Source organism: Oncorhynchus mykiss, chromosome Y (assembly GCF_013265735.2).
Source record: "Oncorhynchus mykiss isolate Arlee chromosome Y, USDA_OmykA_1.1, whole genome shotgun sequence".
NCBI classification, from domain to species: Eukaryota; Metazoa; Chordata; class Actinopteri; order Salmoniformes; family Salmonidae; genus Oncorhynchus; species Oncorhynchus mykiss.
In genome coordinates, this window is record NC_048593.1 from 33,592,813 (window position 1) to 33,604,681 (window position 11,869).

The 11,869-nt window shown below is 42.5% G+C and overlaps 1 protein-coding gene across 4 annotated transcripts in view; it reads left to right on the forward strand.

Annotated features, from left to right (window-relative positions):
* Positions 1 to 1,944, forward strand: part of nrg2a (neuregulin 2a) — a 158,268-nt gene extending 156,324 nt beyond the window's left edge. For all 4 annotated transcript variants that reach the window (XM_021591457.2, XM_021591458.2, XM_021591459.2 and 1 more), the window contains one exon: positions 12 to 1,944. In XM_021591457.2, coding sequence (XP_021447132.2) covers positions 12 to 678 — 667 coding nt within the window. In that variant the 3' untranslated portion in view covers positions 679 to 1,944. The remainder of the gene's footprint in view (positions 1 to 11) is intronic.
* Positions 1,945 to 11,869: the final 9,925 nt, after the last annotated feature.

Here is an 11,869-nt window from a genome sequence, read left to right on the forward strand (position 1 = left end):
CCTCACTACAGGTATGTGTCAGCCCTGACAACGCCGGCCCGCCTGTCTCCAGTGGACTTCTTTTACTCGCTGTCCCCGCAGGTGCCTTCCTTCCAGATCACCTCCCCCAACACCAGCCAGGCCATGTCCCTGCCACCCGCCGCCCACACCCCCTACCCCCCGGAGGATGACCAGCCTCTGCTGCGGCGCTACCAGGTGCCCCTGCATGACGTCCAGCGCCAGGAGCCCTACCGGCAGCAGCGCCGCACCTACCTGAACGACAGCACGGGCAGCCTGCCCTCTAGTCCCTACAGGCTGGCTGAGGAAGAAGACTACGAGACCACACAGGAGTACCTCTCCTCCCGTGAACAACCAAAGAAAAGTGGGACCGGCAGCGGTGGTGTTGGGGGTCGGCGCTTGCGGAGGTCCAGACAGAACGGCTACGTAGCGCCGAGAGGATACGAGGCGTCACGGGACTACGGCTCTCGCAGCTGCCTGATGGACAGCGAGTCGGAGGGGGAGGGTGAGAGCACGCCCTTCCTCAGTATGCAGAATATGAATGCGGAGCCCTCCACCATCTGCAGGCCGGCCAACAGTAGGACTTCTCAGTCACACTCTTCGGGGCGGCACGGTGCACGTGGGACTGTACAGACCAGACAGACGCACTCACGGTCCAAACCGGACAATGTACCGCATTAAAGAAAGACGATGAGCTACCAATGAAAATCAATATAGTATAAACCTGCACCTATACAAAATATTTTTATTTTATATAACTGACAGATATTCTAAACAAATGAAATATTTATTTTCATTTTTAGCAAAAGTTGTCTACTAGTTAACAGCAAAGACTTTTTTATAGGGAAAACTCTATTTATATGTACATTTTGATTTACAGTATAAAAAGACGTGCCAATTTTTTCACAACTTCAAAAATGGAGTAATATTGTGGTGCCTTTTGCTGTACTCCGATGGCAGAGGGCCAGTGGAAGTTTTTGTAGCCTTTCTTATATGGACATCATTTTTTATACACCTTTCCTCTTTTGTTTTCTTTTTTGGGCTTTGTTTTTTCTTCTTTTCAGGCTGTTCTTCTGGGAGTCGAGCCCCATTTGAACATGACCCTTCCCCTTCCACATCATGCAATATAAACCACTTAATCATAAGGTGTATGTTTACATGAATATAATTCACCTATAGGGTTTATCATTTTGGGACTCTCCAGTAGAAAATCTGATCAATGCAACGCAGGTCCTTGCTCTCTGAGTGGGGAGGAGTGTTTGTGTGTGCGTAAGTGCGTGTACTCACGTGTTTGTGTGCGTATGTGTGTGTGTGTGTGGGGGGGGGGGGGATTTTGTGTACAGCTATGCTTGTGCGTGTGTGAGTGTTAAAAGTCCTAATGTGTTGTTGTACCAACCAACTGGTTGCTATCTTGGGCGCCAAAGCAATTGTATCAGTAGAGGAAAGCTGCAGGTGCACAGTGAAGATCAGCCTTGGTTCCAGGGTTGCGCTGCTGTTGGGTACAGAGTTCTGTTGGGTACAGAGTTCTGTTGGGTACAGAGTTATTTTGGGTAAGGAGTTATGTTGGGTAGAGAGTTATGTTGGGTAGAGAGTTATGTTGGGTAGAGAGTTATGTTGGGTAGAGAGTTCTGTTGGGTAGAGAGTTATTTTGGGTAGAGAGTTATGTTGCGTAGAGAGTTATGTTGGGTAGAGAGTTATGTTGGGTAGAGAGTTATGTTGGGTACAGAGTTATGTTGGGTAGAGAGTTCTGTTGGGTAGAGAGTTATTTTGGGTAGAGAGTTATGTTGCGTAGAGAGTTCTGTTGGGTAGAGAGTTCTGTTGGGGCTCCCGGGTGGCGCAGTGGTTAAGGGCGCTGTACTGCAGCGCCAGCTGTGCCATCAGAGTCCCTGGGTTCGCGTCCAGGCTCTGTCGTAACCGGCCGCGACCGGGAGGTCCGTGGGGCGACGCACAATTGGTCTAGCGTCGTCCGGGTTAGGGAGGGATTGGTCGGTAGGGATCTCCTTGACTCATCGCGCACCAGCGACTCCTGTGGCGGGCCGGGCGCAGTGCGCGCTAGCCAAGGTTGCCAGGTGCACGGTGTAGCCTCCGACACATTGGTGCGGCTGGCTTCCGGGTTGGATGCGCGCTGTGATAAGAAGCAGTTCGGCTGGTTGGGTTGTGTATCGGAGGACGCATGACATTCAACCTTCGTCTCTCCCGAGCCCGTACGGGAGTTGTAGCAATGAGACAAGATAGTAGCTACTACAAGTTCTGTTGGGTAGAGAGTTATGTTGGGTAGAGAGTTCTGTTGGGTAGTTATGTTGCGTAGAGAGTTATGTTGGGTAAAGAGTTATTTTAGAGTTCTTTTAGGTAGAGAGTTCTGTTGGGTAGAGAGTTCTACATGTCATGTGTGTTTACAGCTGCCCCCTTTGTTTCCTGGCCCCCTCCTTGTACCAACAGGGTAAGGTTTGTCTCCTGGCCCCCTCCTTGTACCAACAGGGTAAGGTTTGTCTCCTGGCCCCCTCCTTGTGCCAACAGGGTAAGGTTTGTCTCCTGGCCCCCTCCTTGTACCAACAGGGTAAGGTTTGTCTCCTGGCCCCCTCCTTGTACCAACAGGGTAAGGTTTGTCTCCTGGCACCCTCCTTGTACCAACAGGGTAAGGTTTGTCTCCTGGCCCCCTCCTTGTACCAACAGGGTAAGGTTTGTCTCCTGGCCCCCTCCTTGTACCAACAGGGTAAGGTTTGTCTCCTGGCTCCTTACTGGTCCCACCAGGGTAAGGTTTGTCTCCTGGCCCCCTCCTTGTACCAACAGGGTAAGGTTTGTCTCCTGGCTCCTTACTGGTCCCACCAGGGTAAGGTTTGTCTCATGGTAGCCTCCTTGTCCTGGCTGATTCTGAAGAAGAAATGTCGTTGGCCAGTGTCTCTGTTGGTCTGGAGATATCCCTGCCATCAGTGATAGTGGCTCAATACAAAGAGACAAAACTAAAAGCAAGAACATCCCATGAATGTATATCTTTCTCCCATCACCCATGCCTCCTCCTCCTCATCATCCTCCTCACCTGTCCATTGTGTACCTGTAGCCAAAGTAAAGGTTCCCACAGCATCTCAGGACTTCTACCCACCCCTCTGCCCCCTCTCCCCCTCTCTCTCTCTCCCCCTCTCCCTCCACCAAAATATTTCCATAAGACTAAGCCCCCCCCCAAGGACATAAAGAACACACCCAACATGCTATGCCTCTGAGCACTCCCATCTAAAGAGAAGGAAAGGAGAGTGGAATCTCAGTGGAGAACAGAACAGAATAGAACAGAATAGAATAGAGTAGAGCAGAATAGAATAGAGTAGAGCAGAACAGAATAGAATAGAATAGAGTAGAGCAGAACAGAACAGAATAGAACAGAATAGAATAGAGTAGAGCAGAATAGAATAGAGTAGAGCAGAACAGAATAGAATATAATAGAGTAGAGCAGAACAGAACAGAACAGAACAGAATAGAGTAGAGCAGAACAGAATGGAACAGAATAGAATAGAGTAGAGCAGAATAGAACAGAATAGAACAGAATAGAATAGAATAGAGTAGAGCAGAATAGAACAGAACAGAATAGAATAGAATAGAGTAGAGCAGAATAGAATAGAACAGAATAGAACAGAACAGAATAGAATAGAATAGAGTAGAATAGAGCAGAATATAATAGAACAGAATAGAATAGAACAGAATAGAGCAGAACAGAACATAATAGAATAGAGTAGAGCAGAACAGAACAGAATAGAACAGAATAGAACAGAATAGAGTAGAGCCGAACATACTAAACCAATGCAAGAGAAATAGCTGTGAAACTTTGGAGGATCATAAAATGCCAAAATATGCAAACTTTCTATTTTGCTCTGTTTGATGACATCATTTTCTAAGAGGTGTGTTGTGTGAAACCTATGTAATGCCTATTGTGCAGGAGAAGTAACATGATATCAATACATATTTATAGCCATTCTTATTTTTCATGCAGTTATGCAGCGCTTGCTCAAATTGTCAACTTTCCTCATTCCCAGATTCATGTCCATTGACTGATTGTGTTCATGAATTCTTATCGCACCGAGTCCAGACCAAGCAGGCAACACGCAAGTCTACAGTAATGACTAATCACTTTAAAGGGTCTCATTCACTAATGTTGAGTGCTGCTCGGTCTTGTGGATAAGGATAATAATGTTGCTTGTTATGAAGTATGTCACTAACAGGTTTGGAGGTTAATTTCATACCTGTCAAAAACGTTGGAGTAAATGGTTCTGACAATGCATTTGAAATGATTGTTGATAATCCTGCAAAACTGGTTATATACATTCTAAAATATAACCAAAAAAATTAAATGACTGTACCAGGACAAAATCATCAGATGAGTCTAGGTCAAAAGTAAACTGATAAGTAGGATTTAAAACACAACGGCTGTAAGATGAAGGCACATTGACAAAGACACGTAGACACGTAGACATCTCACAAATGGATTTTCTCTCATTTCGGTTTCTCACACTCTGAGTGTAATTTTGTATGTTTGAAAAATGCAAAAGAAGACAGTAGTTCTAGTTTAAATGTGATATTTCCCCAACCTTGCCCCCCTCCTCACCCAATAGAAGTGCTGCCAGGTTCGTCCTGTCAGTTTCTCATGTTTTTATTTTTCTTCCCTTGCTTGACATGTTTCAACACCTCTCCTCTGCATGTACTTGTGGTCAAGGTATATGGGTGCATGGTGGTGAAAAGCAGCAGTCAGTTTATTTTCAGTCAGTGGAAGTGTATTTCATTTAACATTCAGCAATAAAAATACCCCCCCATCTCCATTCTAGGAATATGCTAGAAAAAAAGTACAAATGCGAGATTGTCATAGATTGTAAAATAAAATGAAAAAAATAATCCACAAAATAAATCTTGATTCATATCATTTTAACATAAAGTGGTCATCTCTGTGCAGGACTGTGGTGTGTGTTTTGAGATATCCTTAGCCATTGGGCTGAGGTACTGTATGGCTGATTTTTCTGATCTTTCTGCTTGTGACTTTTGTTTCCAGTATCTGAAGTGTATGGTTCCTGTGAAACAGTGCCTTCAGAAAGTATTCACACCCCTTGTCTTATTACACATTTTGTTGTGTTACAGCCTGAATTTTTTTTATCAGGTTTTTTTAAACAATAATAATCTCACCCATCTACAAAGTGAAAACCTGAATGTAGAAATTAGATCATTTATTTATTTTAAATACATAAATCACCTTTGTCAGCGATTACAGCTGTGAGTCTTTCTGGGTAAGTTTCTAAGAGCTTTGCACACCTGGAGTATACAATATTTGCACATTATTCTTTATCAAATTCTTCAACCTCAAATTAGTTATTTAAATCAAAACTGTAACTAGGCCACTCAGGAACATTCAATGTCTTCTTGGTAAGAAACTCCAGTTTATATTTGGCCTTGTGTTTTAGCTCATTGTCCTGCTGAAAGGTGAATTTATCTCCCAGTGTCTGTAGGAAAGTAGACTGAAACAGCTTTTCCGATATGATTTGATGTTTCTTTTTATCCCAAAAAACTCCATAAGGTTTGCCGATGACAAGCACACCCGTAACATGATGCAGCCACCACCATGCTTGAAAATATGACGCATGGTACTCAATGATGTGTTGTGTTGGATTTAGCCCAAACATAAAGCTTTGTTTTCAAGGCATAAAGTCAATTTATTTTACTTTAATGCTTTATTGCAAACAGGATGCATGCTTAGAATATTTTTATTCTGTACAGGATTCCTCCTTTTCCTTCTGTAATTTAGGTTAATATTGTTGAGTAACTACAATGTTGTTGATCCATCCTCAATTTTCTCCACAGACATTCAACTCTATAACTGTTTTAACGTCATCGGCTTCATAGTGAAATTCCTGAGCTATTTTCTTCCTGTCCGGCAACAAAGTTAGGAAGGATGCCTCTATCTTTGTGTATCTTTGTAGTGACTGGGTATGTCGATAGTGTTTAAGGTAAGTTTAGGAATTAGCCATGCATTTTTAAGGTAAGGGTTAAGGTTTGGGATAGGCTTAAAACAAAAATCTTAAAACAACTTTCTATCGCTGGATTTGAACTTGCAACCTTTGGAATCAGAGGCAGATGCTTACCAAAATCTCAAAAAGCCTATCCCAAGTCGTATCACTGGATTTGAAGTTTCAACCTTTGGAATCAGAGGCAGATGCTTACGCCCGTCTGCCATCCCTGTCCACAATTCCCTAGCAAAACCGAAACCTACTTGAAGATAACATCGCTCACTGTTGCCCCTAGTGCCTGGTTTCCAAGTCATCTTCTGACATCTTCCCGACATGGATGGACGTCGAATTCTGACTTGTATCACAAGTCACAAGCACATTTTTTCTCCTGAATTTATTTAGGCTTGCCATAACAAAGGGGTTGAATACTTATTGTCTCAATACATTTCAGCTTTACAAAAATGCATAAAAACATAATACCACCTTGACATTATTTGGTATTTTGACACAAAATCTCTATTTAATCCATTTTAAATTCAGGCTGTAACACAACAAAATGTGGAAAAAGTCACATTTAAAATACTATGGTATACTATGGTATAAATACTTTAGTTTACACTGTATAATTGTTTAATACTGTATTTACTGTAGTATTTACAGTTAACTATAGTATAAATACTGTAGTAAAATAAAACTGGTATATACTACAGTAATTCATGTAGTGTTTTTGCGGATTGTAGTATAGTGCAGTATATACTGTACTGTTTTTTTGGTTTTACTACCATTGACATAAAGTGGAGGCATCCCTCCTTGAGGAAACATACTGGAGAAATACTAAAAGCTGAAGGTCTGAACGGATAGTTCAGAGCTTCTCTTTTCAACAGCCAGTTTATTAGGTACACTGAAATAATACTGGGTCGGAACCCCCTTTGCATGTTGGTCCATGCTGACATGATGGCATCACCCAGTTGCTGCAGATTGGACAGCGGTACACCACCTCCACCAACCTGTACTGTTGACAACAGGCAGGATGGGTCCGTGGACTCATGCTGTTTACACCAAATCCTGACTCGACCATCAGCATGACGCAACAGGACAAGGTATAATTGTCTCAATTATACCTTGACCACGTCAATTGTCCGGTGTTGGTGACCGCCTGCCCACTGGAGCCGCTTCTTCTTGTTTTTAGCTGATAGGAGTGGAACCCGGTGTGGTGGTCTGTTGAAATAGCCCATCCGTGACAAGGGTCGACGAGTTGTGTGTTCTGAGATGCCATTCTGCACACCACTGTTGTACTGCACCCTATTTGTCTGTTTGTGGCCCAAATGTTAGCTTGCATGATTCTTACCATTCTCCTCTCATCAACTAACTGTTTTTGCCTACAGGACTGTCACTGGCTGTTTGTTTTTTGTTTGTCGCACCAATCTCGATTAAACCATAGACACCGTTGTGGTGAAAAGCCCAGGAGGGTGGCCATTTCTGAGATACTAGATCGGGCATATAAGGCACCGACGATCACACTCGTTTTGCCCATTCTAACATTCAATCGAACAGTAACTGAATGGCTCGATGCCTGTCTGTCTGCTTTATATAGTAAGCCACGTGACTGTTGGAGCGATGCATTTTTGTGAATGAGTGTAGTGTACCTAATAAAGTGATTGTATAACCTGTAGGGAACACAGCATATGGGCTATACTTGGTATGTAGGTTTCTCACTTATAGGTGGCACAAATTGGGATATGGGGGAGGGGAATGGGCAGGGTGTGTGCAAATTGCATGCTGTAGTATTTACTATAGTTTAAAAAGTAGTGTTTTTGCAGACTGTAGTGTTTTTGTGGACTGTAGTGTTTTTGTGGACTGTAGTGTTTTTGTGGACCTTACTGTAGTATGTACTATAGTATTCTACAGTATACTACAACATTCTACAGTACAGTTGAAGTCGGAGGTTTGTATACACCTTAGCCAAATACATTTAAACTCAATTTTTCAGAATTCCTGACATTTTTATCCTAGTAAGGAGTTAGGAGTCAGTTTGGATCACCACTTTATTTTAAGAATGTGAAATGTCAGAATAATAGTAGAGGGAATGATTTATTGAAGCTTTTATTTCTTTCATCACATTCCCAGTGGGTCAGAAGTTTACATACACTTGCCTTTAAATTGTTGAATTTGGGTGAAATGTTTCGGGAGCCTTCTACAAGCTTCCCACAATACGTTGGGTGAATTTTGGCCCATTCCTCCTGACAGAGCTGGTGTAAAAGTGTCAGGTTTGTAGGCCTCCTTGCTCGCACACGCTTTTTCAGTTCTGCCCACAAATTTTCCAAATGATTGAGGTCAGGACTTTGTGATGGCCACTCCAATACCTTGACTTTGTTGTCCTTAAGCCATTTTGCCACAACTTTGGAAGCATGCTTGGGGCCATTGTCCATTTGGAAGACCCATTTGCAACCAAGGTTTAACTTCCTGACTGATGTCTTGAGATATTGCTTCAATATATCCACATAATTGTCCTCATGATGCCATCTATTTTGTGAAGCGCACCAGTCCCTCTTGCAGCAAAGCACCCCCACAACACTTTGCTGCCACCCCCGTGCTTCATGGTTGGGATGGTGTACTTCGGCTTGCAAGCCTCCCCCTTTTTCCTCCAAACATAACGATGGACATTATGGCCAAACAGTTCTATTTTTGTTTCATCAGACCAGAGGACATTTCTCCAAAAAGTACAATCTTTGTCCCCATGTGCAGTTGAAAACCGTAGTCGGGCTTTTTTATGGCGGTTTTGGAGCAGTGGCTTCTTCCTTGTTGAGCGGCCTTTCAGGTTATGTCGATATAGGACTCGTTTTACTGTGGATGTAAATACTTTTGTACCTGTTTCCTCCAGCATTTTCACAAGGTTCTTTGCTGTTGTTCTGGGATTGATTTGCCCTTTTCGCATCAAAGTATGTTCATCTCTAGGAAACAGAACGCGTCTTCTTCCGAGCGGTATGACAGCTGCATGGTCCCATGGTGTTTATACTTGCGTACTATTGTTTGTACAGATGAGCGTGGTACCTTCAGGCATATGGAAATTGCTCCCAAGGATGAACCAGACTTGTGGAGGTCTGAAATGTTTTTTCTGAGGTCTTGGCTGATTTATTTTGTTTCCCCCGTGATGTCAAGCAAAGAAGCACTGCGTTTGAAGGTAGGCCTTGAAATACATCCACATGTACAACTACAATTGACTCAAATGATGTCAATTAGTCTCTCAGAAGCTTCTAAAGCCATGACGTAATTTTCTGGAATTTTCCAAGCAGTTTGTAAACTTGTTCGGCGGTCGACATCCCCGGCCTTCTAGCCATCACTGATCCATTTTTCATTTTCCATTGGTTTTATCTTGTCTTCCTTCACACCTGGTTACAATCCCATCAATTACATGTTGTGTATTTAACCCTCTGTTTCCCCTCGTGTCCTTGTCGGAGATTGTTTGATTGTATGTGATTGTGCATGTATTATGTTGGTGTGCGACGGGTTTTGTACCCACTTTTGTTATTTTGTACATTTCGGTTTTTGGAGTTTTATCAGCATTTATTAAACAACTTCGTTTTCACCAAGTTCGTTCTCCTGATCCTGACTTCTCTGCCACCAACACGCACCCTTTACACTTCTGACTTCAACTGTAAGTATTACACGTTAGAAGGATACTACTGTGTGTGGTATAGTATTCTACAGTACACTACACTTTATTATACAATCCTATAGTAAGTACTGTAGTATTCTATAGTAAAGGGTAGTATTTTTGTGTCTAGAGTGCCATTTCGCTGAAATCTTTAGATATGGAAACGTAGAAACCAGAGGAAAGGTTGTTCGTTCTATGCTACACATAGAGAGAGGTAAGAGTTAGGAAAAATGGTCCCTTGTTCATACAAACTAGTCTATAAAACTATCTGTGTGCAAGGGACACTGCTTGTGTATAGGTTAGGCTGTTGTACTGTACATGAAACAGAGATACAAGTGTTTATGAGCGTGGTTCAGTGTCAAAACAACAATTGACTTATTTCGCAAGACATTTACAAGACATTCATCTGGCTTTCATCATCGCTAATACGTTTCTTTCCCTTATGACCCTTATCAACGATCAGTTTTTATGTGGTGTTAGTTCTCTCTGGTCAATCCTGACATGCTAAAACTTGAAACATGTGCTTCATACTATTCCACTTCTGTCAAACCAAGTTTAAAACAAGCCAGCGGTTCTGGAAGATATACTGTAGGAGGACTTCTTGGAATATACCACCATTGATATGATCCAATTTAAAATATTGCTTTTATTGGCATCTACTCTTTCAACTCATTTAAAAATCTATGTTGCAACTTGTTCAACTCACTCACACACATCTTGCATTCAGGGCCCTTTGCAAAGCTTGTGAGTGAGTGTCCCATACTGCCAGCCTCTGCAGAGATGACCCATGTGTCTGTAATGTCACCATTATGACAGTGTTATGAAGGCTAATGAAGGGTTGAAGAAAAGTATAATCCAATTTTCACCATTTTTATTTTGCTTGAATTGTACTCGCTGACTTTTCACATCCTTGGCAACTCTAATCTGACTTGCGGCTGAGAGAGAGAGAGAGAGAGAAGTGGTTGCTTTCAAGGGAACATGGTGTGCGGTATTTCTCCGTGCTTCATTCAACTGTTCAGATCAATTTGGCATCTCTGTGCTTTCTGTTCCTGTACATCTGCTGTGCACGTCTTTGCAAGGTCAACAGCACTATTAAAACATGTATCTAGGCAGCATTACAGTCAATATGGAAAGCCAGAGCATCCGTTGTCACGTCAGGGAAAACTCAACCTCGATCTTAAGATTATACAACAGAACGAACGTCTGTCTCCTCAGTCACTGAGAACATTGTCATGGTCTTGTATTTACAGTATGCTTTGCCTTTCAGACGTGATTCACTTGCGGGGAAAAGAGGCCCTGTTGGTGAGTGGTTGTCAGTCCATCGGCAGGTGGAGGGTGTAACTCTGGAAGAATAAATAGGGCTGTAGCATTACCTCATCATGTCACCATCAGCCTGAGGGTAAACTACAGAGCAAGATCATTGAGTTATCCAGCTAACTTTGTTAAACAATCAAAAATAACTGTTTTTCTGGTTCACCTCTTAGCTAAACTTAGATGTGTTTTAGGTTGTTGAGACACTTAGACCATGCCCATTTCATTCTTATCTTCCTAAAAACTAAAACATTAATTTAGTATAGTTTGGGAATTTGGCTGGCTAAGTCATTGATCTGGCTTAGTAGTTTACCCCTCGGGGTCAAGAAGACTTGTTTATTAACTATTTGATAGAAGACGTGATTATCCATGTGTTCTGCTTTGTAATCTGACAAATGTATCCAGACTGTGCATGCCCATTGACACGCACGTTCTCTTATAAAAAACACACAGAGAAAGACAGGTGTGGCCATGGAACCTAACCAGTCCAAGATGTATAATAAATCCAAAAGGAATAGGCAAGAGAATGGTCATGGACAGGTTATCAAATTCCATTTTTATGACCATATTCACATTCTTTATTTAAGTTTTTATTGGTGTTTTCATTGGTGTTTGCCAGCAGCATACCACCCTGCATCCCACCGCTGGCTTGCCTCTGAAGCTAAGGGTTGGTCCTGGTTGGTCCCTGGGTGGGAGACCAGATGATGCTGGAAGTGGTGTTGGAGTGCAAGTAAGAGGCACTCTATCCTCTGGTCTGAAAACATATACCCCAGTGATTCTGGTCATTGCCCAGTGTAGGGTGCTGTCTTTTGCATGGGATGTTTTTTTTAAATTTTATTTAACCTTTATTTAACTAGGCAAGACAGTTAAGAACAAATTCTTATTTACAATGATGGCCTACCAAAAGGCAAAAGGCCTGCTGCGGCGA